At 41.2% G+C, this 26,353-nt stretch overlaps 1 protein-coding gene across 9 annotated transcripts in view; it reads left to right on the top strand.

Moving 5' to 3' along the window:
* BIRC6 (baculoviral IAP repeat containing 6) overlaps positions 1–26,353 on the top strand; it is a 184,054-nt gene that overhangs the window by 40,515 nt on the left and 117,186 nt on the right. For 5 of the 9 annotated variants that reach the window (XR_005885163.1, XM_040993040.1, XM_040993042.1 and 2 more), the window contains exons 9-16: positions 1,438–1,496; positions 1,840–3,234; positions 15,577–15,726; positions 17,736–17,961; positions 20,543–20,703; positions 21,735–21,866; positions 22,335–22,466; positions 25,335–25,513. Coding sequence is in view for 8 of the 9 variants with exons in the window: in XM_040993040.1 (XP_040848974.1) it covers positions 1,438–1,496; positions 1,840–3,234; positions 15,577–15,726; positions 17,736–17,961; positions 20,543–20,703; positions 21,735–21,866; positions 22,335–22,466; positions 25,335–25,513 (2,434 nt within the window). In the remaining variant the exon portion in view is untranslated. The remainder of the gene's footprint in view (positions 1–1,437; positions 1,497–1,839; positions 3,235–15,576; positions 15,727–17,735; positions 17,962–20,542; positions 20,704–21,734; positions 21,867–22,334; positions 22,467–25,334; positions 25,514–26,353) is intronic. The other 4 variants (XM_040993044.1, XM_040993043.1, XM_040993045.1 and 1 more) reach the window with 2 other exon arrangements.

Raw genomic sequence — 26,353 nt, forward strand, 5'->3', positions numbered from 1 at the left:
AAAGTTTGCTTAAGATTTGTTTATTTAGTTGAAAAGCAGATTTAGAACGCTCGGTCTTACATCTGCTGGTTCATGAACCAGTGGTTACAATGGCCAGAGCTGGACCAGGTGCTAGGAGCTTCTTGCAATCTTCTATGTAGGTGCAGGAACCCAAGCACTTGGGCCATCTTCTGCTGCTTTGTCAGGCCTGTTAGCAGGTGGCTGGCTGGGAAGTGGAGCGACGGGGACTATAGCCAGTGCCCATAAGGAATGCTAGCATTATAGCGAGTGACTTTACTAACTGCCACAGCACTGGTCCCTCTACTAAACTCTTGTACAGAACACAAGGTGTTTAACAAAATATTGAGCAAAATGAGCAAGAGGTAGGTACATTAAAAATGTTTAGTGAAGATTATGTGAGTTGGGGCAGAGCTTGGCTCAACAGATTCTAGCTGAAACACCTGTGTCTCCTGGGGAAATAAAATTTGAATTGAAATTAGGTCTTAATTGCAGCTCTGCCTTCATGGTGGCCTCTTGCAAATGCGCAGCGTAAGAGAAAGCAGGTACTTCTGTCCTTGGCCATCCTTCACTCCCCACTTCTCCCATTTTAAAGATTTATTCATTTATTCAAAAGGCAGAGTTTTGGAGAGAGATGTCATGGAGGCTCTGCAAAACGTGAAAACCCTGAGCAGTGAAATGCATGTGTGTGGAAGTACACATACAAACATGTACATTTATTTATTCAGCTCCTCTGTTTGCTTTTAGGTTACTGTCTTAAATTCAGTGATAAAATAGTTCTTAAATTGTTACAACTATAAGTTTATGTATGATTTTAGTAGCAGCTTTAAAAAAAAAATTCTTTTAATTGTCTAGATCATCCCTAGTCCTATAATTGTCTTTAAATTTCTATGAATGATGGGCCTAGCGCTTAGCCTAGTGGCCGAAGTCCTCACGTTGCATGCATCAGGATCACATGTGGACTCCGGTTCATGTCCCAACTGCCCCACTTTCCATCCAGCTCTCTGCTTGTGGCCTGGGAAAGCAGAAGAGGATGGCCCAATGTCTTGGGACTCGGCACTCCTGTGGGAGACCTGGAAGAAACTCCTGGCTTCTGCTTGGCTCAGCTCTGGCTGTTGCAGCCACTTGGGGAGTGAAGCAACGGATGAAAGACCTTTCTCTCTGTCTCTTTTCCTCTCACTTTCTAATAAAAAAAAAACCATACATTTTTAATAAATAAGATTCTATGAATGATATAGTAGCTTCTTTGTGATTTCCACATTCTATTTCAGGTAGACATTTATTGACTTAAGATGATTCATTTTCAGTTATGGTTTCAAACTCTGATTTATATATGTCACTGGCTGGTGTAAGTAGCAGTGATTTTTTTTTCACTAATACTTTGTTTTTGGCTTATGCATACTTCTTTTTAAATTGACTGTTTTTGTCTTTTGATTTAAGTGATGATTTACTGGAGGATTCAGACAGCGAAGAGCATTCCAGATCAGATTCTGTGACAGGTATGTGAAAAAATGTAATAATGACTTTAAATTCTTCAGTCTCATAGTTCTCCAGTTAAATACCTGTTTATGTTAGTGTACACTTAGTTAATGCATAGTCAGTTGTTCACTAATATATAGAGAAAACCAAAGTATTGTGTGTCAGACATCTTGAATTAGTGTTAAGTAAATTATGTTCTGTAGCTAAGATTTACATGTGGGCTGGTGTTGTGCCCTGGTGGCTAAAGTTGCTGCCGGTGTCGCTGGCATCCCGTATGGGTTCTGACTTGAGTACTGGCTGCTCCATATGGGAGCATGTCTGGCATATCCCTGCCATATCTAATGAATACGGTTCTTTTTGAAGGGCATACATCGCAAAAGGAAGCCATGGAAATAAGCCTTGATGTAACAGCACTCAGCATTCTCCAACAGCCAGAAAAACTTCAGTGGGAGATTGTTGCAAATGTGCTGGAAGATACTGTTAAAGATCTTGAAGAACTTGGTGCAAATCCTTGCTTAACCAGCTCCAAGAGTGACAAGACGAAGGAGAAGCACCAGGAGCAACACAACATTCCCTTTCCGTGTTTGTTGGCGGGGGGTTTACTCACATACAAATCTCCTGCGACCTCACCCATTAGTAGTAATTCTCACAGGTCACTGGATGGTTTAAGCAGAACTCAGGGTGAAAATATATCAGAACAAGGGTCAACAGACAATGAATCCTGCACTAATTCAGAACTTAATTCTCCTCTAGTAAGGAGGACTTTGCCAGTTTTACTTCTTTATAGCATCAAGGAATCTGATGAGAAAGCAGGAAAAATCTTTTCGCAGATGAACAATATTATGAGCAAAAGCTTGCATGATGACGGTTTCACTGTTCCCCAGATCATTGAGATGGAGCTGGACAGTCAGGAACAGCTGTTATTGCAGGACCCGCCTGTGACTTACATTCAGCAGTTTGCAGATGCGGCCACCAACCTTACCTCTCCAGATTCTGAGAAGTGGAGCTCGGTGCTGCCCAAGCCTGGGACGTTGGTTCAGTGCTTGAGGCTGCCGAAGTTCGCAGAGGAGGAGAATCTTTGCATAGACTCCATAACTCCCTGTGCCGATGGAATCCATTTGTTGGTAGGACTGCGGACATGCCCTGTTGAATCCTTGAGTGCAATAAATCAAGTAGAGGCCTTGAATAATTTAAATAAATTAAACTCTGCACTATGTAGTAGACGGAAAGGTGAGCTGGAATCAAATCTCGCTGTTGTCAACGGTGCAAATCTTAGCGTAATCCCACGTGAATCACCAGCAGATGTACAGACGCCTTTGATCATTCAGCCTGAGCAGAGGAGTGTCAGTGGTGGATACTTAGTGCTTTATAAAATGAATTATGCCACTCGGATAGTGACTTTAGAAGAAGAGCCCATAAAAATTCAACATATCAAAGATCCCCAGGACACAATTACCTCGCTCATTTTGCTTCCACCAGATATATTGGATAATCGAGAGGATGATTGTGAGGAACCTGCTGAAGAAATGCAGTTAACCTCCAAAAATGGCTTTGAAAGGGAGAGAAAGTGTGACATTTCAACTCTTGGACACCTGGTAATAACCACTCAGGGAGGATATGTAAAAATACTAGATCTTTCAACCTTTGAGATTTTGGCCAAAGTGGAGCCTCCTCGAAAGGAGGGCACTGAGGAACAGGACATGTTTGTCTCCGTCATCTATTGCTCGGGCACAGATCGGCTGTGTGCGTGCACCAAAGGTAAGCCATCTGTTTCGGTTCTTCAGATCCACCAGTGTATGTGTGGTGTTTGTTTGCCTGCATACCAGTACGAGTCTTAGATCGTATATATGCCGGGGGATTTATTGTTTTGTAAAGTAGTAGTAAAATCTTTCTGTTGTCTTAATGACTCGTAGAGCCTTCCTCCCTCCCCCCTTTTTTAAACTTTTTGGTTTCATAAGTCAGTCAGTCAGTAAGGTCCTCAATGTCTTTAACCTCAAGAAAATTGTAATTGGTTCAGTAGTTCTAATCCAAAATCTTAGCCTTGGAACTCATTAAACCTTGTTTCCTAGTTTGTAAGTTAGGATCTATTTCCCAGGTTTATTAAATTAAATGAAATTGCATATATAAAATTGCTGGCACAGCTGTTGGTTTTTATTTTTGAAATAAAAAATGCTTACCAAATATTTGCTAATTTTGCCAGATTTTTTTTCTTACTTATTTCTAATACTTGACTGACAATAAGTCCATTTTATAACATGTTAGACCCCATTTTGAATTAATACATGATGTAACAATATTTGTTTTACTCTAACTATTTTACATTGAAGAGATAGCAGTTGTTTAAAAAGGATTACTGACAAAGTCAGAGTGGAGGAGTTGTAGGCAAGGAGCTCCAGTGAAGCCTAGGTGATCGGGATTTGGGATTTGAGAAGAGCTTTATGCTTCTCATTTGCAGTTCAAATGGGAATTTACCTGAGTTTCTCCCTACTTCACATGGATTTCAAGGGCTTAGCTAAGGGGTGTAATGTTAATGAAGTCGTTCAGATTATTACCACCTTTGTGCTGCATCTAATGAAATGACAAGGGGAAAAATCCTGAAGTAATATTAAAATCCAGCAAGGTTAATCTAAGTGCCGAATAAATTGAGTTAATAAAATTTTGAATCAGAATTGAAAAGGTCAGAAAAGCCACTAAAATCCTGTGTGATTTCTGAGATCATTTTAACATTTTGTAAGGATTTTTTTTGAATGGTTTATTTATTTTTATTGAAAAGGCAGATACCCAGAGAGAAGGAGATACAGAAAGATCTCTCTGCTAGTTCCCTCCCTAATGGTTGCAAAGGCCAGAGCTGAACTGATCCGAAGTCAGGAGCCAGGAGCCTCCTCCAGGTCTCCCACGCGGATGCAGGGTCCCAAGGCTTTGGGGTCCGTCCTCGACTGCTTTCCAAGGCCACAAGCAGGGAGCTGGATGGGAAGTGGAGCAGCCACTTATCCTGTGAATGAAACAGATGTGGCATTTGTCTTTGGAGTATATTAAAATAGCACAAGACTGTTTCATAAATATAAATCTACAGTTAATAAGTGTTATAAACTAATTTTAAGTAGAAATAAAGTAACAGCAGATCTTTCCTGAGACCTGTGTTGCAGCACAGTGGTGAAAGCAGCTGCTTGGGATGCCCCCTTCCCAAGTGGGAGGTCTGAGTTGAATTTCAGCTGCTGCACTCCTAAGTCCACCTTCTTGCTAATGTGTTTGGGAGGCAGCTGAACGTGGCTCAAGTGGTTGGGCGCTAGTCACCCTCTGGGAGACTGAGTCTTTGCTTCTGCCTTTGCCAGCAAAACAGCTGTTGCAGGCATTTTGGGAGTGAACCATTGGATAGAAGTTCAATCTTCGTTTCTCCTTCTCTCTCTGTAACCCTTTTGGTCAAATAAATAGGGTAGAGTTTTTTTTTTTAAAAGGACTCTTTGACATACAAGAGAACTGTTACTAAGAAGATGATATCCCACCACCCTTCTCATTTGCTTCTTGGAATCAGAAGAAAAGAACGAAAGTAAATTGCTTGAAAGGCTGGGTTGAGAGAGTGTTCTGTCTGTTGACTCACTCCCCAGAAGTCCTCAGCACGCCAGGGCTGGCCAGGCCAAAGCCAGGGGTCTGCAAGTTAGTCCTGATCTCCCCACATGAGAGGCACGACCCAAGTGCTGCCTGCAAGGGTACATTGGTGGGAAGCTGGATTGTAAGCAGAGGAAGCATTCCAAGTGGTGGCTTAACCTACTGTGCCAGATAATGTGCCACTTGTAACAGTATGCTTTGCTTAATCTAAAAATGGACACTTGAGTTGTTACACCATTTTCTGTAAATTTCCTACAGATACTTCACAAAGTTCATGGAAAATAATGAAATAATGAAAAGATAATTTTGTGTTGGTGCAAACCATTTTTGAAATTTATAGTCTAGTGATGGTGGTACAGTGGGTTAAATTACTGTTTGTGATGCCAGCATTCCACATCAGTGCACATGGTTGAGTGACATGCTCTGCTTCCCGCCCAGTTCCCTGCCATTGTGCCTGGGAAAACTGGTTGATGGTCCACTTATTTGAGCCCCTCTCTCTTTTGCTTTCCCTGTCATTGTGCCTTTTAGTTAAATATAATATATATTTTTGAAATCGGTGCCCATGAGGGGTATTTAAAAAATTTAAAGATGAATATTATGAAGAACTGCATTGATTAAATTTTTTTGTACCAAAATTATCTCCAAGTCTCTTACATTTGATGTGCAAGTATTTGAGCCCTTGGTTTTCATTCTTTTTAAAAAATATTTCTTAATTATTATTTTATTTGAAGGGGAGACAAAATCTTCTATCCATTGGTTCATTTTTCAAAAATGCTTGCCATACGTAAGGCTGGGCCAGTGCAAAGCTGGGAACTTACCACATCCCATGTGGGCGGCCAGTTCTAATCCTGACTGCTTCACTGCTCATCCAGCTCCCCTCAAGGTGTGTCTTAACCACGTGGCGAGTGCTTGTCTTATTTACCATTTTGTTTTAAAGATGTACACCCATTATTGTGGCATGATAATGTTGTATACAACTTTTTCAGGGATCACCACATGGTTTTCTGTGAAGGCTGCACAATTTTACATTTTCACAAGCAATTTTTTTGGAGGGGGAGGATCCTTATTATTTCTACTTCCAGCCAAGCCTATTTTCTGAGGGTGCGTGTTGAGTCGTAGCTATTGTAGTAGGTGTTAAATGGTAATTTGAACTTGTTTGTAGCTGCTTTTGGTTTTGATTTTTATTTCCCTGATGCTGAGCAATGTTGAACACGTTTTTATGTGCTTACTGGTCATTTGTATTTCTTTTCTAGAGAGATATGTTTATGATCTTTGTCTGTTTTTGAATTTGGCTATTTACTGAGTTGTAGACTTTTTCTTTAAATTCAGACATTAGGCCCTTATTAGATTTATGGCTTGTAAATATTTTCTCCATCTGTGGGTTGTCATTTCACCATCTTTATAGTGTCATTTGATGCACAAGAGTTTAATTTTGAAGAGTTGTAATTCATCCACTAAGCCACTGTGCTGTAGTTCCTGTCAGTTCTCTTTAGTTGCATTCGTGGTGGAGGGGCAGTGTGTTCCTTTTCCCCGTGGGTGGGCCCTTTGCTGCTTCTTGGAGTGCTTTGTCGTTTGTTGTTGCGAATGGGTCTTTCTGACTGTTGTCCTGTGGTTCTTTGGAAATCTAATTCTTCCAGTCAGGGAGAATGTCTCTTGCTGTTGGCTGCAGCTGTCCATTTGTGACTTTTCCAGGCTATTTTTACAAAGACTGTGTTTGTTATTACGTATGACCTCTGAGGTTTATGTTTCATTCTCTCTGCGGCCAGGGACCTGATAAATTTCCTTGCTCCACTGTCTCTTCTGCAAAGGATTCTAATCTCTTCAGTCTTCCCGTAGAGCCTTGCACAGACCGCTTCAGTCTGAAAAGGCCAAAGTGTTTGCTCTAGTCCTCCGGTCACTGCCAAAGCAACCAAAATACACAGCACCACCTTTTGGGGAGGACAAGGTCTCCAGCTGCTTGCCTTGGTGCAAACCAGCAGCTCCAGGCATGGGAGCCACTGGACCTGAAGCTGTGCCAGGGCTGAGGCCCGAGGGATGGCACCAGCTGGCTGTTCCTCACCCCTTTCAGTATGTAGTGGGGAATCTTTATTCTGCTAAGGGCTGTTTGGGTAGTTGTAATAATGTTATTTGTGGCCATAGGAGATTATCCTCTTAAAAGTTAACCCACCAAACTCTGAATTACTGGTCTTACACTGCTTACAGGCTGGATGTTCCCTCCTGGGCTCTAAAACTTTTCGCTTTGCTATTTGGCCTCAAGTTATCAATCCCTCGGTTCCATGCTTACTGGTTTTTAGTGGTTTAATTTATCAGAATCTACTTCAGGGAGCTGGCACAGTGGTGTAGTTTGCTAATCCTCTGCCTGCACTGTCAACTTCATCTAGATGGCAGTTCTAGTTCTGACTGCTGTACTTCTGATCCAGCTCCCTGCTAATGGCCTTGGAAAACAGTGCAGGATGCTTTCAAGTCTTGCGCCCCCACACCCTTGGGAGAGATGCATAAGAAGCTCTGGCTTTGGAACTGCCCAGATCTGGCTGTTTCAACCATTTGGGGAGTGAACCAATGGGTGGAAGATTCTTTTTCCTCTCTTTCTCTCTCCCTTCCTCCCTCCCTCACCTAGAGGGGGAAACCTCTCTAGGTGATTCTTTCAAGTAAAATAAATATATATTTTTAATATCTGCTTTAGAATGAATACTGACTTACTTTCATTTTTGCTTTTTAAAAATTTCTTTGTGAGATGGATACCCGCAAAGAGACGTGGAGAGAATTCCCCTCAGCTGGGTTCACTCCCTAGATGCTTGCTGAAGCAGGGCCCTGACCCCTAAGCCAACTCTGCCTGTTGTCCTCCATTAACAAGGAACTAGCATTGGGGATTGGTCAAACCTGCTCACTCCGTTTCGGGATGTGAATGTCTTCGTGGCTAGGCAAGCACCCATCCCTGACCTAGACCCTGCCCTTGGGTACTGCCTTTAGATTTGTTAGAAACCAAACAGAAATGTTGTAATTATTTCATGTATACAACTTTGATTTTTTGAAATAGTTGTGAAAGAAATGAGAAAAAAATAATATTTACTTATCTTTTTTTTTTCTTTTGTACTGATTGTAAGACAAATGTGCTAACATAACATCCTCTCAGTCTTCCTTATCTGGAAATGTCTGCACTTCATTTTTGAAAAAGAATGCTGTGTATGGAATTAGATGTTGGCAGTTTATTTGCACTTTGAATGTCATCCCAGCGTCTTCTGTCCCCTGTGGTTTCTGGTAGGTCATCAGTTGGTGTTGCTGTTTCTCTGTCTGTGATGTCATTTTTACCTTGGTCTTTTCATGATGTTTTCTGACTTTGACTCTCAATATTGTGTATCTCTGTCTTGTTTGACATTCATGTGAGTGGATTCTTAAGCGTTTCCATCATATTTGAGAAATTTGGCTCATTCCTTTTTTTTTTTCCTCCAATGATTTATTTATTTAATTTATTTTGAAAGATTGGAGAGACACAGAATATTCTACCCGCTGGTTCACCCTCCGGAAGGCTGCAGCAGTTGGGCGAGCCAGGCTAGTGCCAGGAGTGATGCTCTTTGCCACCTTCACTGCTTTGTCCAAGTCTTTAGCAGGCCTAGATAGGAAGTGGAGTGGGTAAGCTGGCATTGCAGGTTGGGTTGTACTGGCTACACCACAACACCAGTCACTCACTGTTTCTTCAGATTTTTTTTTCTCTCTCCTCCTTATGGCATTCTAGTTGTTTGTATGTTCTCTTTTTTGTTGGATTTATTTATGTATGTTAAGGATAGAGATTTACACAAGTGGGGAAGGCTAGTCACACAGAGCTCCTCTGTTTACTGGGTCACTCCCCAGATGGGTGCAGTGGCTGCAGCTAGACCAGGCCTAAACCCTGGCATTCCTCCTGGCTCCCCCACACAGGTACTAGGGCCTCAGATATTTGAGCCATCATCAGCTGCCTTCCCAGACGTACCAGCAGGGAGCCATATTGGGTGTGGATCATCTGGGACCCCAAGCACTGCTCAATGGGATCATGACCTAATGCATGCCATTAAACTGACCCCAGGTTTGTGTTCTTACAATTCAGCTGCCTCTCAGGCCTGGAGTTCTCTTCATTAATGTTTTTCCTTTTGTTTGTTTTCAAATGGGTTAATTCCTCTTGATCTGTCTTTACATCATTGATCCCTTCAGCTACTGTCTCAAATTTGCTAGAGACAGTGAAGTTTTCATTTTCATTTATTTTACTTAGGACCTTCAAAATTTCCTCTTTTTTATTTTTAGGATTTATTTTTATTTGAAAGTCAGATTTTAAGGAGAGAAAAGAAGAGCTAGATAGAGAAGGTCTTCCATCCACAGCTCTCAAAGAGCTGCATTGGCCAGAGCTGAGCTGATCTGAAACTGGGAGCTAGGAGCCTCCTCTGGGTCTCCCACAGGATCCTAAGTACTTGGACCAGCCTTCGCTGCTTTCCAGAGAGCTGGATCAGAAATGGAGCAGCTGGGACTCGTACTAGCACTTAAAATGGATGTTGGCATCACAGGGCAGAGAATTAGCTTTCTGCCCTATAGGACTCCCCGCCTCCTTTTAAGGTTTATTTGTTTTTATTGAGAAGGAAGAATTACAGGGAGAAGGAGATAGAGAACAGAAGATCTTCCTTCCAGTGATTCACTCCCCAAGTGGCCATAATGGTTGGATCTGAGCCTATTTGAAGCTAGGAACCAGGTTTTCCACTTGGGTGCAGGGTCCCAAGCTTTTGGGCCGTCCTCAGCTGCTTTCCCAGGCCACAGGTATGGTGCTGGATGGGAGGTAGAGCAGCTTGGATTTGAACCAGTGCCATTTGGGATCTTGGTTTGTGCAGGGTGAGTGTTTTGCCGCTAGACTACTGTGCCTGGCTTCCTTTTATTATTTTTTTAAATTTTTTAGTTGTATAAATTTTATTTTTGATAATTTTTACACATTTGGTTAGGGTGCAAAGGGTCAAAGACTACAGGAAAGCAGGTGAAGCCATCCTTTTGACATTCTCTTTTTTCCTTCCTGTATTTGTGGGGAGGGGAGGAATGAGGGGGGAATCCACACCCAGCCTCCCAACAATCCCATCTCATGGTCCTTGATGTGTGGCATGCTCTGAAGGTCCTGTTCAAGTAGTTTTGATAGTTCAACAGTTCTGTGTTGCTGCTGATCATGTACTTCAAGCATGATGAAATCTCTCCAGACTCCACTGACTGACATAATCTACCTAAGAGTCTCCGTTTGTCCAGGTATTAACTGCCAACACTTGGCTGGGGTAGTTGATCCATTTGTTCTGTCCTCCATCCTCTGCTATGGTACCAGGTGTCTTCTGCAGTTCCAGTGTACTGCTAAATCCTTCATGTGCATCTGGATATGCTGTCCACTGCTCCATCTGAGCCACTGAGGGGCCCAGCTCTGACACATGCATTTCATGGTCAGATCATGGAACCTGCAATTTCCTCTGTAGTTGGAGTTCTGAGTCCAATGGTTTGTTTGGGGGAATTCCCAAAGAACTTTATCAGAGGTGATCCCTGACCTGATTCTTGTGTGTGCTTGCCGATACAGGGTCTGGCACAGTTCATTGCCCTTTGTGCACATCGTTAGTTGCAGCTGCTGGGTCACATGTCTCCAGCTCTGTCTTCTATGTGTGTTGCAGTGCAGCTCAATCCTGCCCGCCGCACATTCGGCCTCACGCAAACCAGTGGGAGCTAAAGTCTAGTAGGAGCAAACTGCAGTAACCCCCATCAGGCTCACCCCTTGTCCTGGTTCCTGTGCTTGCCAGTATGTACAGCAGACTGGTTCTTTCTGTCCCATGTCCCATTCAGCTCTTATACATGTCAGTGGCTATTGAAGCCTAGTTCATCCCAACCAGCCACATTATCCAACATCTGCTGGCAGGTGTAACTCTGTGCTAGCCATGCCTGTCCCAGTCCTGGTTCTCTTGCTCACTAGTCTGAGTGGAAACCCAACAGGGAGGTAGGTGCCCACTATTTCCCTTCTGGGTCCACTCCCGGATCTTGCACTCTTCAGGTGGTACTGCAGTTTAGCTCGATAGAATTTTCCCCCGTGCCATCATCTGCCAGCTGATGTACGGCAAAGCCCAGCCAACCCTCATCCTCTTTGCTTTATGCATGTATCAGGAGGTATGGTCCTCCCAGCGGCTTGTCCCCAGTCCAGCTTACATGTAGGCCAACAGATGTTGTAGCTCTGTTCAGCCTGATCTGCCCCGATCCCAGCTCTCATGCTCACCAATGGGAATGGTGGCCCAGCAGAGGATCTCCCTGCAGCCCCCTACCAGCTTCACGCACTCTCCTCAGAGTCTCATGTGTGCTGGTTGGGTGCTGCGGCCCTGGCTAGCATGACCTGCCTCACCTCAGCAATTGGCAGTGGGTGTTGTAGCCTGACCCAGCCCTGGTCTCCCTCATTTCCATCTCACGCTTGTGTGAACTACAGCCTAGCCAGCTCAGCCAGCCCCTAGTCCCAGCCCTAATGTGAACTGGCTGGTATTTCTGCCCAACGTGGCATGACTCACACACTGTTCTAGCTCTCATATTTGCCAGCAGGTGATATGAACTGGTCTAGTCTGGCTTGCCCCCGGCCTGAGCCAAAGGTATGCCTATGGGTACCTGGGTACCTTTCCCCAGTCTGGTCTGGGCTGCTCCCTTTCTCGATTTTCGGGCTCACCTACAGGACTGTGCTCTGACAGAGCAGTTCCCCACGCTTCTCCATCAGAACCTCTCCCAATGCCAGATCTCAGCACGCCGGTGGGTCCATTGGCTAACCTTACTTAGTCCACCTCCTGCCCCATCAGGAATAGTGACTTTTCCTCACCAACCTTTTTTTTTTTTTTTTACTGTTGGTGCTACAACCCAGCCAAGCCTTGTCTATACCTAGACACAGCTCATACATGGATCAGCAGGAATAGAGACCTATCCCAGCCCATCCTACACCCATCCTGGTTCTCATGAGCTACAGTGGGTGCTGCGATCTAACCCAGTCTTACTTGTCCCAGACCATTCCACAGCCATGCTGAGAGTGACTACAGCCATGTAAAGAGCAGACCACAGCCCCTACTCTGGCCCCTGTGTTCACCAGTGGGACCACAACCCAGCCAGGACATCTCCTTAGCTACCCAACCAGGCCTGATCCCGGCTATAGATCTTGTGTGTGTCAGTGGTTGCTCTGACCCAGCTTGGCTTAGTCCCTTCCCTGTCTTGGTCTTTGCCTTCAGATGCTGCAGTTTCCAACTCTGACTGGTGGGTGCTTCAATCTGGCCTTGTTCACTCTGCTCTTATCCCAGGTTCATGTGACAGACCAGTAGATGTGGCAGCCTAGCCTGGCATAACCTGCACTCCATCCTGGTTTCTGCACTTGCCAGTGGGCTATGGTTTGCTCGGTTTAGCCTGGTTGGCCCCTTGTAAAACACTCACACACTTGCCAACAGATGGAGCTACCCTGCCCAGTCTGCCCAACACCCAGACCCATATCTCACGCTTGCCAGTGGGTGCTTAGTCCTTACATGGCATGGCCTGCCCCCTCTGTCCCGGCCTGTATGTATGAGCTAGTGTGACCTAGCCTGCCCCATATCCTGTTTATGTTGCTTTGGCGGGTGCTGCAGCCTGGACCTGCCCCGCTTGTTCCCAGTCCTAGTACTGGTGAATTCCATGGTCACATGTAGCTCAGCCCATCACCATCCCAATTCTCAAGCTAACCAGTGGGACTTGTAGATCCATAGGGTTGTGCCCACATATCCCCCACAGAATTCAATGCCGGACCTGGTTCTCTTGCATGGTGGTTGGTGTCATAGTCCAGCCTAATGTGACCTATTCCCTGTTCTGACACTCATTGTCAGGTACTGGGATCTAGCTCTGCCATACAGACCGTCAGTCATAGCTTGTGTGTGTCCGCTGGCATGTGGTGGTCAGCCATGTTCCATGGTAACAAGTCCAGCTCAGGGCTTCCATGTGGGCTGGTGCATCAGTTTGGCCCATAAAGATCTTCAAGTCTCATCCCTCCAAACCTCCAGGTGTAAGTCCTCTCACTTACCTGCAAGTACAGTGGCCATGTCGTTGGGTGTCCCACAGGATTTATTCCTCAACTACGCATACAGTGGCCATATCCATGGATGTCCCTATGCAGTAATTCCATATTCCCAAGATCCCAGAGATAGCTACCAGGTGGCCAGCGGGCAAAGCCCAATGCCAGTAGCCACTCTGGCTGCCCACAAGCCCAGAACCCTCCCCACTCCTACCAGATATGGATGGGGAGCTAGGATCCCCATCAGAAAGCCTGGTCCAGCCTGGTTACCCTATACCATAGCAACCATGCCGCTGCTTAGACTTACCTGGACTTCCTGTTACGCTCTTTTTTTTTTCTTGTTATGTTCTATTTATTTATTTATTTATTTATTTTTGGTAAAGATTTATTTTCATTACAAAGTCAGATATACAGAGAGGAGAGACAGAAAGGAAGATCTTCCGTCTGATGACTCACTTCCCAAGTGAGCACAATGGCTGGTGCTGCATCGATCCGAAGCCGGGAACCAGGAACCTCTTCCAGGTCTCCCATACGGGTGCATGGTCCCAAGGCTTTGGGCCATCCTCAACTGCTTTCCCAGGCCACAAGCAGGGAGCTGGATGGGAAGTGGAGCTGCCGGGACTAGAACTGGTGCCCATATGGGATTCCAGCGCGGTTCAAGGTGAGGACTTTAGGCACTAGGCCACCGCGCCGCTGGGCCCTGTTATGTTCTTTTTAAAGTAACCTTTTTTCAGTCATTTGGAACATGGCTTACTATAATCTTTTATATCTTTTTCTTGTAGAAAAAAATTAAACATAGCTTCTTTGGAGTTTTGATCTGGTGAAATCATGCAACAGTTTCCCTGACCTCTTGAGTATAGTCACTATTTCTTCGTATGACCTGTAATATTTCATTTTTTAGTGGATATTTAGAATGGCCTAGAGACGGGGTGCTGAATTCTCCCCTGCTGGAGGTTGTTGCTTTAGTTGATAACTTGCCTGGGCCATTTTTTGTTTCCGTTGCAGTGTGCAACTTGGGTGCTTCTCCCCTGCCCCTTGGTTTTTATTGTCAAGTGGCCTTTCTTTTTTGTTGCTGATGTGTCAACATAGTTTAATTTCAGTTAAGCACTGGTAAGCTGTTGTGTCCAAATACCTTGAGTTGGGAAGGCGTTGGTTGTTTGAGTGTTTCCTGGGCTTCTTTTCCAGGTGTCCTCAGCTTCTTCTGTGTCAGACTGCCTGGCATCGTGATAGGGCTGCTTGGGCGGCATTGCTCCTCCTGGGTGTGTGTTGTGGATGTGCATAGTCTCTGGTCTTTGAGTTATATGAAATTTGCCAAGCCCTCGGTATCTCTCTTCTAGCAATTCCGTGTTAATTTCTTGTTATTTGTACTGGGTTGCTTGTTTCAGAGGCATTGAGACCTCAGTTAGAAGAACTTGTTGTTTCTTATTAAGAAAAAAAATTACCGTTTTTAAAGTGGAAGCTTTCCAAACAAAGCTCAGCATGGAGCGACCTGAAGGCTGGTTTTAAGGGCTCCCCCACCTGCACTGACTGGTATGTCTGTCCTGCTTTCCAGTTGTGTTTTAGAAAAAGGATTTAATCATTTACTTGTTTTTTGTCAGTGAATCTTCAAATACATTTTGCTAGAATATGCTATTCTTTGTTGCTTTCTTTTTGTTGTTGTTGTTTGCTCTTTTTGGGGTGGGCACAATGGTTCCACCTACAAGTACTGGCATCCAATAAATGTGCTGGTTTATGTTGGAGGCTGCTTCACTTCCCATCTTGCTACCTGATAGTGGCCTGGGAAGACAATGGAGAATAGTTCAAAGGCTTGGGATGCTTCACCCCCAGCGGACTTGGAAGTAGCTCCTGGCTTTGGATCAGCTCAGCTCTGGTCTTTGCGGCCACTGGGAAGTGAACTAGCAGTTAGAAGATATTTCTGTCAGTACTTGTCTCTGTAAAATCTGCCTTTCCAATAAAATAAATAAATCTTGAAAATATTTTGTTTTTTTTTTTTCCTGTAACAGATTTAAAAGCTGGAAATTAGTTTTCATTTCAGTGTAGGCACTTCAAAATACCCAAAATATTTGATCAGTTTTGTACTGCTGGCATTAAGAGGTTGGGCTGTGGAGTTACATATTGCTACTGTATTTGTTCTATACCTCAGGGGTTTGGGTGAAAACTAGATGAATGAATCAAACACCTAAGACAGTGTCCTTCACGTAGTTGATATAGTAAATACTTATTTTCTTACATATGTGTTTGTAATTTTCTTATAGTTGGTTGACAGTTTATAGGACTTTGGCAATATAACTTCCAAATTCTTGGAGGTAATTTTATTTATTTTGGTAGGCCTTCTTTATCTGCCTATTAAGTAATGGTGAAACAATTAGAGTCCTTAACTAATTAGTACTACATTTAAATATTTGAATATTTATCCATACTTCATATATCTATGTTGATGAAATTTTGACCCTTAGGTGGCGAGCTTCATTTTCTCCAAATTGGAGGAACCTGTGACGATATTGATGAAGCTGATATTCTAGTGGATGGATCTCTTTCTAAAGGAGTAGAGCCATCTTCAGAAGGTTCTAAACCTTTGTCAAATCCTTCAAGTCCTGGCATTTCCGGTATGACATTAATTTTACATATTTTTACAAGTGCAAATTTTGATGATTTTCAGTGTTCTGAGTTTTACATAATCTTAAGCATTACTTCAGTTATATTCAACTTTTGGTTGCTTTGTTGAGAGGCTGGTTTCATTGTTGTTACTCTTTCAACAGAGTTGATACTGTGTATTTGTCTTTTAGCATTTGGGAGATGTTGCAAACACGAAACACGGTAAAATAAGAACTGATTTGTTAGTTATGGTAGGTTAATATTAATGGTGCTGTATAAGAGGTAGAAACATTATTCCGCCATTAAGGAACTTTTCTTCTAGTTAGGAAGTACTAAAATAGAAAGATTTATTAATTTAAGAAAGGAAAAAATCAGTAGACTGGATAAGGTTTTCATGTGACAGAGGAATTAAAATCTGAAAAAGTATGTTCTCATGGAGTTTGTGTACACACCACATTGTCAGCCTCTTAATCAGTTCAGTTTGTGGGTGATTATTTTTGGTTGGTTTCTACATCTATGTTCCATATTGCTCTCCAAAAGGTTCCCCAACCCACCATATGAAGAAATGATGGCATATTAGTCCCTGGTTTAGATTAAAAAATCTTAGCTTTGTGAACCTCTGTGAATCAGTCTCTAACTACAGGGTACTTTGTAATTCCCTTGCTTGCCCTTAACATGTCACTCTAAGATTTTTTTTTTTATCCTTGTTCTTTCCTTTGTGTGTCCATAGTTCTGTTATGCTTGACTCTTAGCACTCACCCCATTTCCCGTCTTGAACCTAGAATTTTAGAAGAAGTTTAATAAGTAATGAAAAGCATTTGAACTTGGATGTATTCCACGTGGAAATGATTTACAAAATTAGTTTTCATGAACATTTATATTTGGACATTTGACCATTCTTCCTGGCGCCAGGAGAAAGCTTTTAGTGATCTTTAAGGTTTGGTAGTGGAATATGTCACAGTCTGAAGCGCATGGCGTGGCAGTGCTCTTGGGTGTGGGGAGCAGGTGTCTCCTGCCCACTAGATTGCAGGAGCGCACAGTCTCACCAGTGCTCTCCAAGCTGAGCTGTGCTGACCTGCTGTCATTCATCTAGCTGATTGTCTTGGTTAACTATATAGCCTGGTGTAAAAACTAAGGTACTGGCTATACTAATATTTTGTGTATTTTTGGAAGAATGGGGGAATTTCTCTATAAAGTTCAAAGACACTTATGTTGTATAAATGTTTATAAATAATACTTAATTCTTATTCAGATTTAAAAGGGTCTCAACTTCCAGGTAAAGATGTTGTTTGAAGAAAACATTATAGTGATTTTGTAGAAATTGTCATTTGTGAAAATTTTCTGGACTTACCAAAACTCATGCGTAAGTCTTTTGAAAATTCACTTTCTTGTTCATTTGAATAAGAACAGCTTCTCAGTTTTGACTAATATCAGACATCTCACAGATGTGAATTTGCATATTTGTAAAAGAAAATTTAACTGTCCAAAGCAGGTTATTACCCTAATGTTGCTGATAGATATCAAAAATACTTTTAGTTACCACAGATGAAGGCAAATAGCATTTAATATGTTTGTTTAAAAGTATTAAGATTTCTGTATTGATTGTAAAAGGGTATATGTTTTGCTGGTGTTTAGCTTATTGTTTGATAAGTATCAAGGTGTAGTGCATCTGATGGAAAAGGTCTTGCATTTGGTACTAATGCTTCTGTTGGCATTGTTGACTTAGGACTAAGTGAACCTCAGGAAGGTCTCTTCCAAGAAGTTGTTTTTGGGGTTTTCCAATTGTAAATAGTTTTGCTGTGCTTTAAAATAGTTTGCATGGATTTGTCTTCTGTGCTATACCATTTAGTGAGTGCTAGTTATTTTAATTGGGTATAAATACTTGGATATAAATCTCTGAGCCCACTTTATTTACTTTAAAGTTTTTTGTTAGTGTTATAATGGAATAGGCTAACGAAACAGGAATTAAACTACCAATTTTTTTTTCTATCCTTTAATTATTTTACTGACCAATGGCAAGGAGTTGATTTGTTGGTGGACCAGCCACTCACAGTTGAAACCTTGACGTCTCTAGTGGAGCTCACCCGCTTCGAGACCTTAACCCCACGGTTTTCAGCTACTGTCCCTCCATGCTGGGTGGAAGTTCAGCAAGAACAGCAGCAAAGGAGGCACCCTCAGCACCTCCACCAGCAGCACCATGGAGATGCTGCTCAGCACACTAGAACTTGGAAACTGCAGACGGACAGGTAAAAACCTTTACCCAAGATGCTTTAGGTCCATGTTATACTTGTTTGTCAGAGACAGTGTGGGGGTTCTGGGCATGTTATTAATAATTCTCTTTAATATATATATTTTTTTATTATTGACACCATTCTTTCTGTCATCTTGATTTTGGAAGTTACTGTATTCTTATTCTTAGTAGTTGGATAAAATAATACTTGTATAAATTAGCCATTGTAATAACTTGGTCCTTTATTTGTGAATACATTTGAAGATCAATCTGTTTTTATTAAAAAGACAGATTTATAGAGAGGAGAGACGCAGAGAGGAAGATCTTCCATTTATTGGCCCACTCCCCACATGGCTGCAACAACCAGAGCTGAGCTGATCTGAAGTTAGTAGCCTTGGGCTTCTTCGTGATCTCCCACACGTGTGCAGGGTCCCACGGCTTTGAGCCGTTTCCCATTGGTTTTCCAGACCACCAGTAGGAAACTGGAAGGAAAGTGGAGCAACTGGGACAGAAACTGGCACCCATATGTGATGTCATTGCTCCAGGCAAAGAATTAACCGCATGAAACTATTGCACTGGCCCCAGTTTGTGAATCTACTTAAGAAATACTCCAACACTTGTTTTATACAAGCAAGTACTGTTGTAGACACTTGAAGTAGGACTTTCATGAAATTTACATTCCAAAGCAATTTCAAAAACTTTGTGGAAAATAGAATTAAAAAATAGATTTTAGTTGGGTGTTTGTCTAGAAGTTAAGCTACCTGCTGGGATGGGTATTAACGATACAGGTGGAGTCAGGCTCTGCAAAGGATGCCTGAATCCCATATGTGAGCAGTGGTTTGAGTTTTGGCTACTTCTTACCCGGCTCCCTGTAACGTGCAGGGAAGCTCAGCCATTTGAGTCAGTGCCACCAACTTGAGAGACCGAGATGGAATTCCAGGCCTTTTATAATCAATACAGGAGGTTGTTTGAGGAGTGAGCCAGCAGATGAAATTTCTCTCCCTTTCTTTTTGTTATTCTGCTTTCTAATAAGTAAATCTTTAAGCAGAAGATGCCACCTTCTTTGTTGGGTGCCTTGTTCAATACCTAGCTCTGCCCCATACTCGAGCTTCTTGACATTATGCACTGAGACACGAGGATGACTCGAGTGGTGACTATCTGCTTGCGAAGCTTGGATTTAATTGTCTTTGACCCTGGTTCTTTTGCCTTTGTAGGCAAATCAGTAGTGAGCCAGTATGTGGCAGCTTCATTTATTTTCTCTCAGATTCAATTAAAATGTTTATTTTGGTGAAGACCCTGTATATGCATAGATTTCAAATTTTTCAGTACCAAAATAAACTTGACCTGTTCCATTTTTTCATGCACTTTTGTATGAAATCCTTGTGTGAAATGTGGTGTGTGGTCATAAAAGCTGTGGGAATTGTTAAAAACAGAGTATGTTGAACGAGAAGTTGTTGGGTATCTGTGTGTGTTTAAGAGTTGAGGGAGTGAGTAAAAGAAAAAAATGTATATGAAAACATGTTATCTCTGTGGAGATACAAATTCACAAGGACACTGAAGAGTCTGTTTTGTGAGTTCTACAAAGCACACAATGAAGACTGCTGTTATTGTGTAGTGATGGCAGGGGACATAGTGACAGGGAGTCAGATCAGACCAGCCAGCTGGAAAGCAGAGCCCTAGCTCTTTATATGTTGTAATTAGGAAACCTTGTATATTGTATGAAATAGGAAGATGTTGGAGGGTTTTGAATATAGGAGTGTGGATCTGTGTTTTAAAAGTTGTACCATTATTACTAAGTGTAGAATAAAGATGATTGCAGGGGAAAGGGCAATGAGGATTCTAGTTGCATTGCTGGTGCGGTAATAATCAGGGGGAGATGCTAATGGTAGTTTGGACCATGGTCACAGTGGTGTGGGTAGTGACAAGCCTAGGTGGATTGGTGGATTGTGGCAGTAATTTGGAGGTGAAGTAGAATTTGCTGATGTATTAAACATCTGGTATTAGAAAAGTGTATGGGATGCCTGTAAGATTTTGGCTTGACTCATTGAAAGATAGAACTTCTGTTCTCTGAGATGCAGGAAGGGGTAATAAAGAAGGGTGTGTGTGTGTGTGTGTGTGTGTGTGTGTGTGTATGTCTATGTCTTTATTTTTCAGGATGAGTTTGAATTATCTAGTAGACGTCTGGATATAATGGAGTATGATTTGGAGAGTGTAATTTTCTAACATTTAAGAATTTAAAACTTGAGGATTTGTGTGTATTTGTATGTGTTAATGCAAGATGGATTTGTTTTAAAAAATGAAGTAGACTTGTACCATGTCTTTCAATGTGGTGTGGAACCCAGGAATCTGATAATTTTGGTGTGAGATGATTCAGCTTGGGCCACAAGGGTTTCTTGCATAGGTCTGTGTAAATCTCAAGGCAGTTCTAGGGTAAGATCACGCATTGCTCTGTGATTAACCTCCCTGGTGAGAACTGCTTATCTTCTTTGGATCCCGCCAGAAACATGAAGTTTTGCTGAACTCTACAAATCAAAAAGTAGATTTTATGGCTGAAGAAAAATTTTGCTTTAATTGGCATTTCCTCTTTTATTTGACAGCAACAGCTGGGATGAACATGTATTTGAACTGGTTCTACCTAAGGCTTGTATGGTTGGACATGTGGACTTCAAATTTGTTTTGAACTCAAACATCACCAACATTCCTCAGATTCAAGTGACACTGCTGAAAAACAAAGCTCCAGGCTTAGGGAAAGTTAATGGTAAGAACAGATCAAAATGAAGATATCGTGGTTGATTTCTTTAAAAGAAAAAAAGAAAAGACTAATTTTCCACTTGGTGATCTGGGTCTGCTGCCCTTCCTTTATCTCGGGGCTCTGTCTGCCCCACTCTGTGATTGTATGATTGTCATCCAGAGAACACTGATTTCAGAGCTTTTCAGTAACTCGGTGCTTTTTGCAATAGCATAAACTTGAGTAATTTTATCATGCTGCTGCGGAAGTAGGATTAGTTCTACTGTGAATTACTTTTTAGTGTTAGAGCCTTTTTTTTTCTGTAAAGATTCATTTATTTATGCATTTCTTTTCCTAAGAGGAGACTTGATTATGAAGAGTATATTACCAGAACTTACTGCTCTTTTATAGCAATGCCATCATTAGTGTGGTGCCAGACAATGCCTGCTTTTGTTTAACTTTCTTATAGATTTAGAATTTGTTATACTGAGTTACTGAAGTGAATTGTACAAATTATGCATGATAAAAACTAGATATTGCTCTTCATGGCATTATTATTATTATAAGTTATTCTGAAAGACCAGGGATAATCTTTAGGGTAAATGATAGTCTAAATTAAGTGTTTCAGATATTGAAATCTGAAAGATTTCCTGTGTCAAGAATTGCACATACTGTTTATATAGATGCATTTGTATCTTGATGTGACTTCGTGCATGCATGTGTTTTTGTATTTTGTGTGTTCATTTTTGTGAATCATAATATTTTGATAATTAATTGAGTCTGGGACTTAGACCTGTGATTTTTAAAAAACTCTGCAGGCACTTAAATTGTGTAGCTGAGCGTAAGAACTTTAGTTGGCAATAAGTTACTTCTGCAGGTGAATTTTCCTTTATTAGAGGAGGGAGAAGTACGTAAAGCAGTTAGTTGAATTTTCTTCTCTCATCATAGCTGTTTCATAGCAGGAAAATCGCAGTAGTTCCCAATTAGAAAATTTAGGCTTTTAGGCACATAAATTATTGATATTAAACACAACTAAGTTTATCAATATTTTTATCCTCTAGAAACAGCAGTAGATAGGCAGATCACCTTTCCTTTGTCTCCAGCTCTTAACATTGAAGTGGAACAAAATGGGAAACCGTCCCTGATTGATTTGAATGAAGAAATGCAGCACATGGATGTAGAGGAATCACAGTGTGAGTTAAATCGTAGAGCTGTTGTCCCTGACAGTAAGAGGAGTGCTGATCCAAATGCATCATGTTGGGCACAGATTTCCTTCTGGCTTGCAAAAAGTTGGTTTTAAAAACACAACGAAAAATAACCAATATTTCTGCTTTGGCAATATGCTTTAACTTCCAGCTCATCTTTGTGAACATAGCTGCGCTAATACTTGCATTCTTCTTCCTTCTTTCTTTTTTTTCGTTATGCCTTGCAATTTGAAATCACGTCTTGGTCTTACACATTTTTTGAAAATCAAGGTGAAATTTAAAATAATATGGGACTGGAAAGCAACATCATATATTGGAAATTGATTATCGTTCCTTAGCATGACCATGATTCTTTCTTAAATACGTCTAAGTATGCTAATTTTGTGTGATGGTATTATATGTAAATTTTTAAAAAATAAGTAATTTAAAAGAAAAAATGTATGTTTTTCTTTTTAGGTCTTAGGTTATGTCCATTTTTAGAGGATCATAAGGAAGACATTCTGTGTGGGCCGGTATGGCTTGCTAGTGGCCTTGACCTGTCAGGGCATGCTGGGATGTTGACGTTAACAAGCCCCAAACTTGTTAAAGGTGAAGTAATACATTTAACCAAGCAGAATGAATAACACATTGTAAACATTAAAAAAAAATGAACTAACAGTAAAAGGCACAGTGTTTTATTTAGGACTTGATTATTCTAATAGCTTACTGTTTTCTGAAGTTATTTATTCAAATCATTGTGTGTGAAATCTATATTCTCTTTTTTGAGTAATGGTCTTAGTTCTTTTTGAAAAAATATAAGGAAGTGGCTGCAGGGTGACAACCAAGATCTTCTAAGTTATGGTGCATATTATATCATTTTGTATTTCCTGTAATTTTAGAGTTTGTGTTCAAGAGTGTTACATACTGCATTTTTATTCACAGGTTTTCTGGAAGAGTCTTTTGGTATATATTGAGATAGAGTGACTTGAGTATAATAAACAAAAATTATAATAAATGTTGTTTAATAGTGAACTGTTATCTGGATAATATGTAGAAATACTAGTATGAATTTTTTTCAGCTTTTATATCTGAGGGATGGATTAAGCAAAAGCAAATTAATCAAATAAAACCTCTGTTTTGATGGTTGAAAATGATTGGAGGCAAGGGAGATGTGAAGATCCTTCCCCAAATCAAGAACAGCTTACTACCTAAATAACAGCTGTTTTTATTTGTTTAATCTATTTAATTTTTAATGCCCTTCATAGTTTGTCACATTAACATTTATGTTTAGTTACAGTGCATAGTATATAGTAATTCCTCTTATGTGTAGTTTTATTTTCTGCAGTTCGTTCCCATGGTCAGTCTTAGTGAAAAAATGTTAAGTGGAAATCCCAGGAGTAACCAGCTAAACGGCTTTAAACTGTGAGCTGTTGTGAATAGTGTGATGAATCTCACTTCGTTCTGCTCCACGCAGGCCCAGTCATGAGTCATGCCTTTGTGTAACCTGTCTATGCCAGATAGACTGACTCCTCACCAGTGGCCTTCTCACCTGTGAGCTGGACTATTGAAGTGTCCCTGGGCCGTGTTCATGTAACTGCATTTGACTTCGTAGTGGCCCCAAAGTGCAAGAATGAAACATGCCTAAGACAAGTTAGGAAGTTTAGCTTGTGATTTCTTCTATAGTTTGTTTGGAAGGCAGAAAAATAGACAGATGGACAGCTTTCTCTGTCTGGTAGACTCCTAAATAGCTATAGGCCAGTGCTGGCCTGGGACAGAAGTGGAGAAGTCAGTGCAGGTGTCCTGTGTGTCAGGATCCCAATTATTTGAACTGTTACTTTTGTCTCCCAGAGAATGTGTTAACAAGAAGTTGGAGTCAGTAACTGAGACTTGAACCCATGTGAGGGACTCAGGTTTTTTACTGATAGGGTAGAAACTTACTCCCTTTCAGTACTTCTTTCAAGGGAAAAGGTGAAAGTTTTTAACTTATGTGAAGGAAGTAAAATGGTATTAAACTAGGTAGCTAAGATGATCAATGAGAATGAATCGTCTGTTTGTGAACTTGTGAGGAAGAAAAAGGAAATTCATGTTATTTTTATAATCACATCTCAGACTGACAAAATTCTGGCCACAGTGTGGCAGATGTTTCTTTAAAATGAAAAAGACATTAAACATTATTGTAGGTGTGTTATATATAGGAAAAGATATAATACATGGAGGACTTGGTACATGGTTTCAGACATCCACCGGAGATGTTGAATAAAGGAGAGGGAACCTTTGTATGTGTAAGGTTACTGTAGTTACTTTACTATATCTTATTCATTGATTAAGTTTCAGACATTTAGTTATTTGGAAGGCAAAGTTACAGGGAGAGGAGTAGGAAAGAGGGAGAAAGGTTGAGAGGTGGGGCAGTGAGAGGTGGTGGTGGGGAAGAGAGAGGTCTTCCATCCACTTCCTACAAGCACCAGAGCTGGGCCAGTTGAAAGGAAGCAGACCGGAACTTCTTCCAGGTCTACTACCTGAGTACAAGCACTTAGGCATCTTCCACTGCTTTCCTAGGTACATTGGCAGGGAACGGGATTTGAAGTGGAACAGCTGCGACTTGAACTCACGCCAGTGTGGGAGCTGATGTCACAGGCAGTGACTATCTACTATGCCACAGCACTGGTCCCAAATTTTTGAGAAAAATCTCTTCAAAATCATGCAAACTGGAGAAAATGATTGTTAAATTTTAATAGAAGTATAAAAAGTGAATCACTCCCTCTGCACCGCCGCCCCCCCAACAAAAAAAAAGAAGATTGAATAGGTTTTTGATCCAGGAGAGTTTTGTTAGGTGTTTGAATCTAGAATAGTTCAGGAGGAATTGTTGACAGGATGGTGCAAGCACATAGGTAGGCTGGTACATGGGAAACAAGAAAGGTACTCTTGGTGTCACAAAAGGATTTATAATTGCTAAGGCAACAGTAGATCAGTATTGTGCTGGCAGATGTATTCATCGCAAGGTATTTTTGCAAAGTATTTCACATGTAGATTATGTAGTATGATCTCGATTTAATTGAAACAACATGAAGCACTAGTGATGATGACTGTTTAACTAGAGTGGTTTCTACCATGCCAGACAAAGGAATTCTAATTTTCATTATCTCCTGAGTGAGGTATACACTTAGTACTTTACACATGCATGATACCTGGTGGAATCTTCATTCACATCCAGCAGTGACTTTAAGGTGTTTCTTTTAATTGTGAGTACCTTAGTGCTGTGTACACACACACACAGGTATGAATAACTCCCTGTGCTTTTTGTGGCCATTGTATGAAGACTACACAGTATTACTGTGATCAAACAGTGTACTTAAATGATTCTGACCTAGTGTATTTTTGTTGTTGTCAGAGTTACTCTGTAGCTTGCTCTGTGAAGATTAAAAAAAGATTGACTTTTGGTGATTCAGTTCTTCATCATATTGTATGCTATTCCTTTAGGTATGGCAGGAGGAAAATATCGCTCATTTTTAATCCACGTGAAGGCAGTGAATGAAAGAGGAACAGACGATATTTGTAACGGTGGTGTACGTCCTGTTGTGAGACTCCCATCCCTGAAACACCAGAGTAACAAGGGCTACTCGCTGGCCTCCCTCTTGGCTAAAGTTGCAGCAGGCAAGGTACGGCACTACGCTCTGGGACCTGGGTGACTCTAAAGAGTTGAGCGTGAGAGTTGATATACTGCAGAAGTAGTTTTGTTCTTCGTTGATGTTGTCCCTGACACTTGGTTTGTATTTTCTCTTTGCGATAATTTGCAGAAATACAAGTAAGGAGGCAATGTTTTTAATTAGCTTTAGGCAAATTCTTTAGCTTTTGTAAGTGTACTCCGAAGGAAATAATTATTAACAGGTATTTCCTTCCATTAAAAAGGACTCATCAGCCTGTGATGCTGTATCCTGTAATGGAAGCTCAGTGTGTGTTTTATGTATGTGTTATGTGTGTGTGTCTGTGTGAGAGAGAGAGAAAGAACGACAAAGAGAACATTTGGGAGGATCCAGGAAAAGAAGTTCCACAGTAACTTTAGAAATGTGTCTCAGTCTTCATAGTTGATTTTAGTTGTGTAACCTGCTGGGTCTTCATAATTGTCTGATCTCAGATTGCACTGAATTCCAGAGGTTTTATTTTTCAATGTTATTACAACTGGCAGTATTAGTATTGGATTTGTACATTTTTCAAGGAGCTCCATGTACCTTTTCTGATTTTATTATCAAAAACAGCTCTGAGTTAGACAGAGTAGATAGTATCATATCTCATTTAAAATTTTTTCTAACACTGGAGAGTAGGAGTTGAGAAATTGTTGTGTCTTTTATTAAGAGCTGTAACTGGAGTTGTTAAGGCTTTGGTTTTATAATCTTTAATTATTGACTTTAGCATAGTGACTGTCTTCAACCCCGCTTTATATTTATTTGTTTTTAAGAAAATCGTGTTGAATATGAGAATAAAAACTATGCTTTTGAGAT

Source organism: Ochotona curzoniae, unplaced genomic scaffold (genome assembly GCF_017591425.1).
Source record: "Ochotona curzoniae isolate NIBS_2020 unplaced genomic scaffold, NIBS_Ocur_1.0 contig_883, whole genome shotgun sequence".
Lineage (NCBI taxonomy): Eukaryota > Metazoa > Chordata > Mammalia > Lagomorpha > Ochotonidae > Ochotona > Ochotona curzoniae.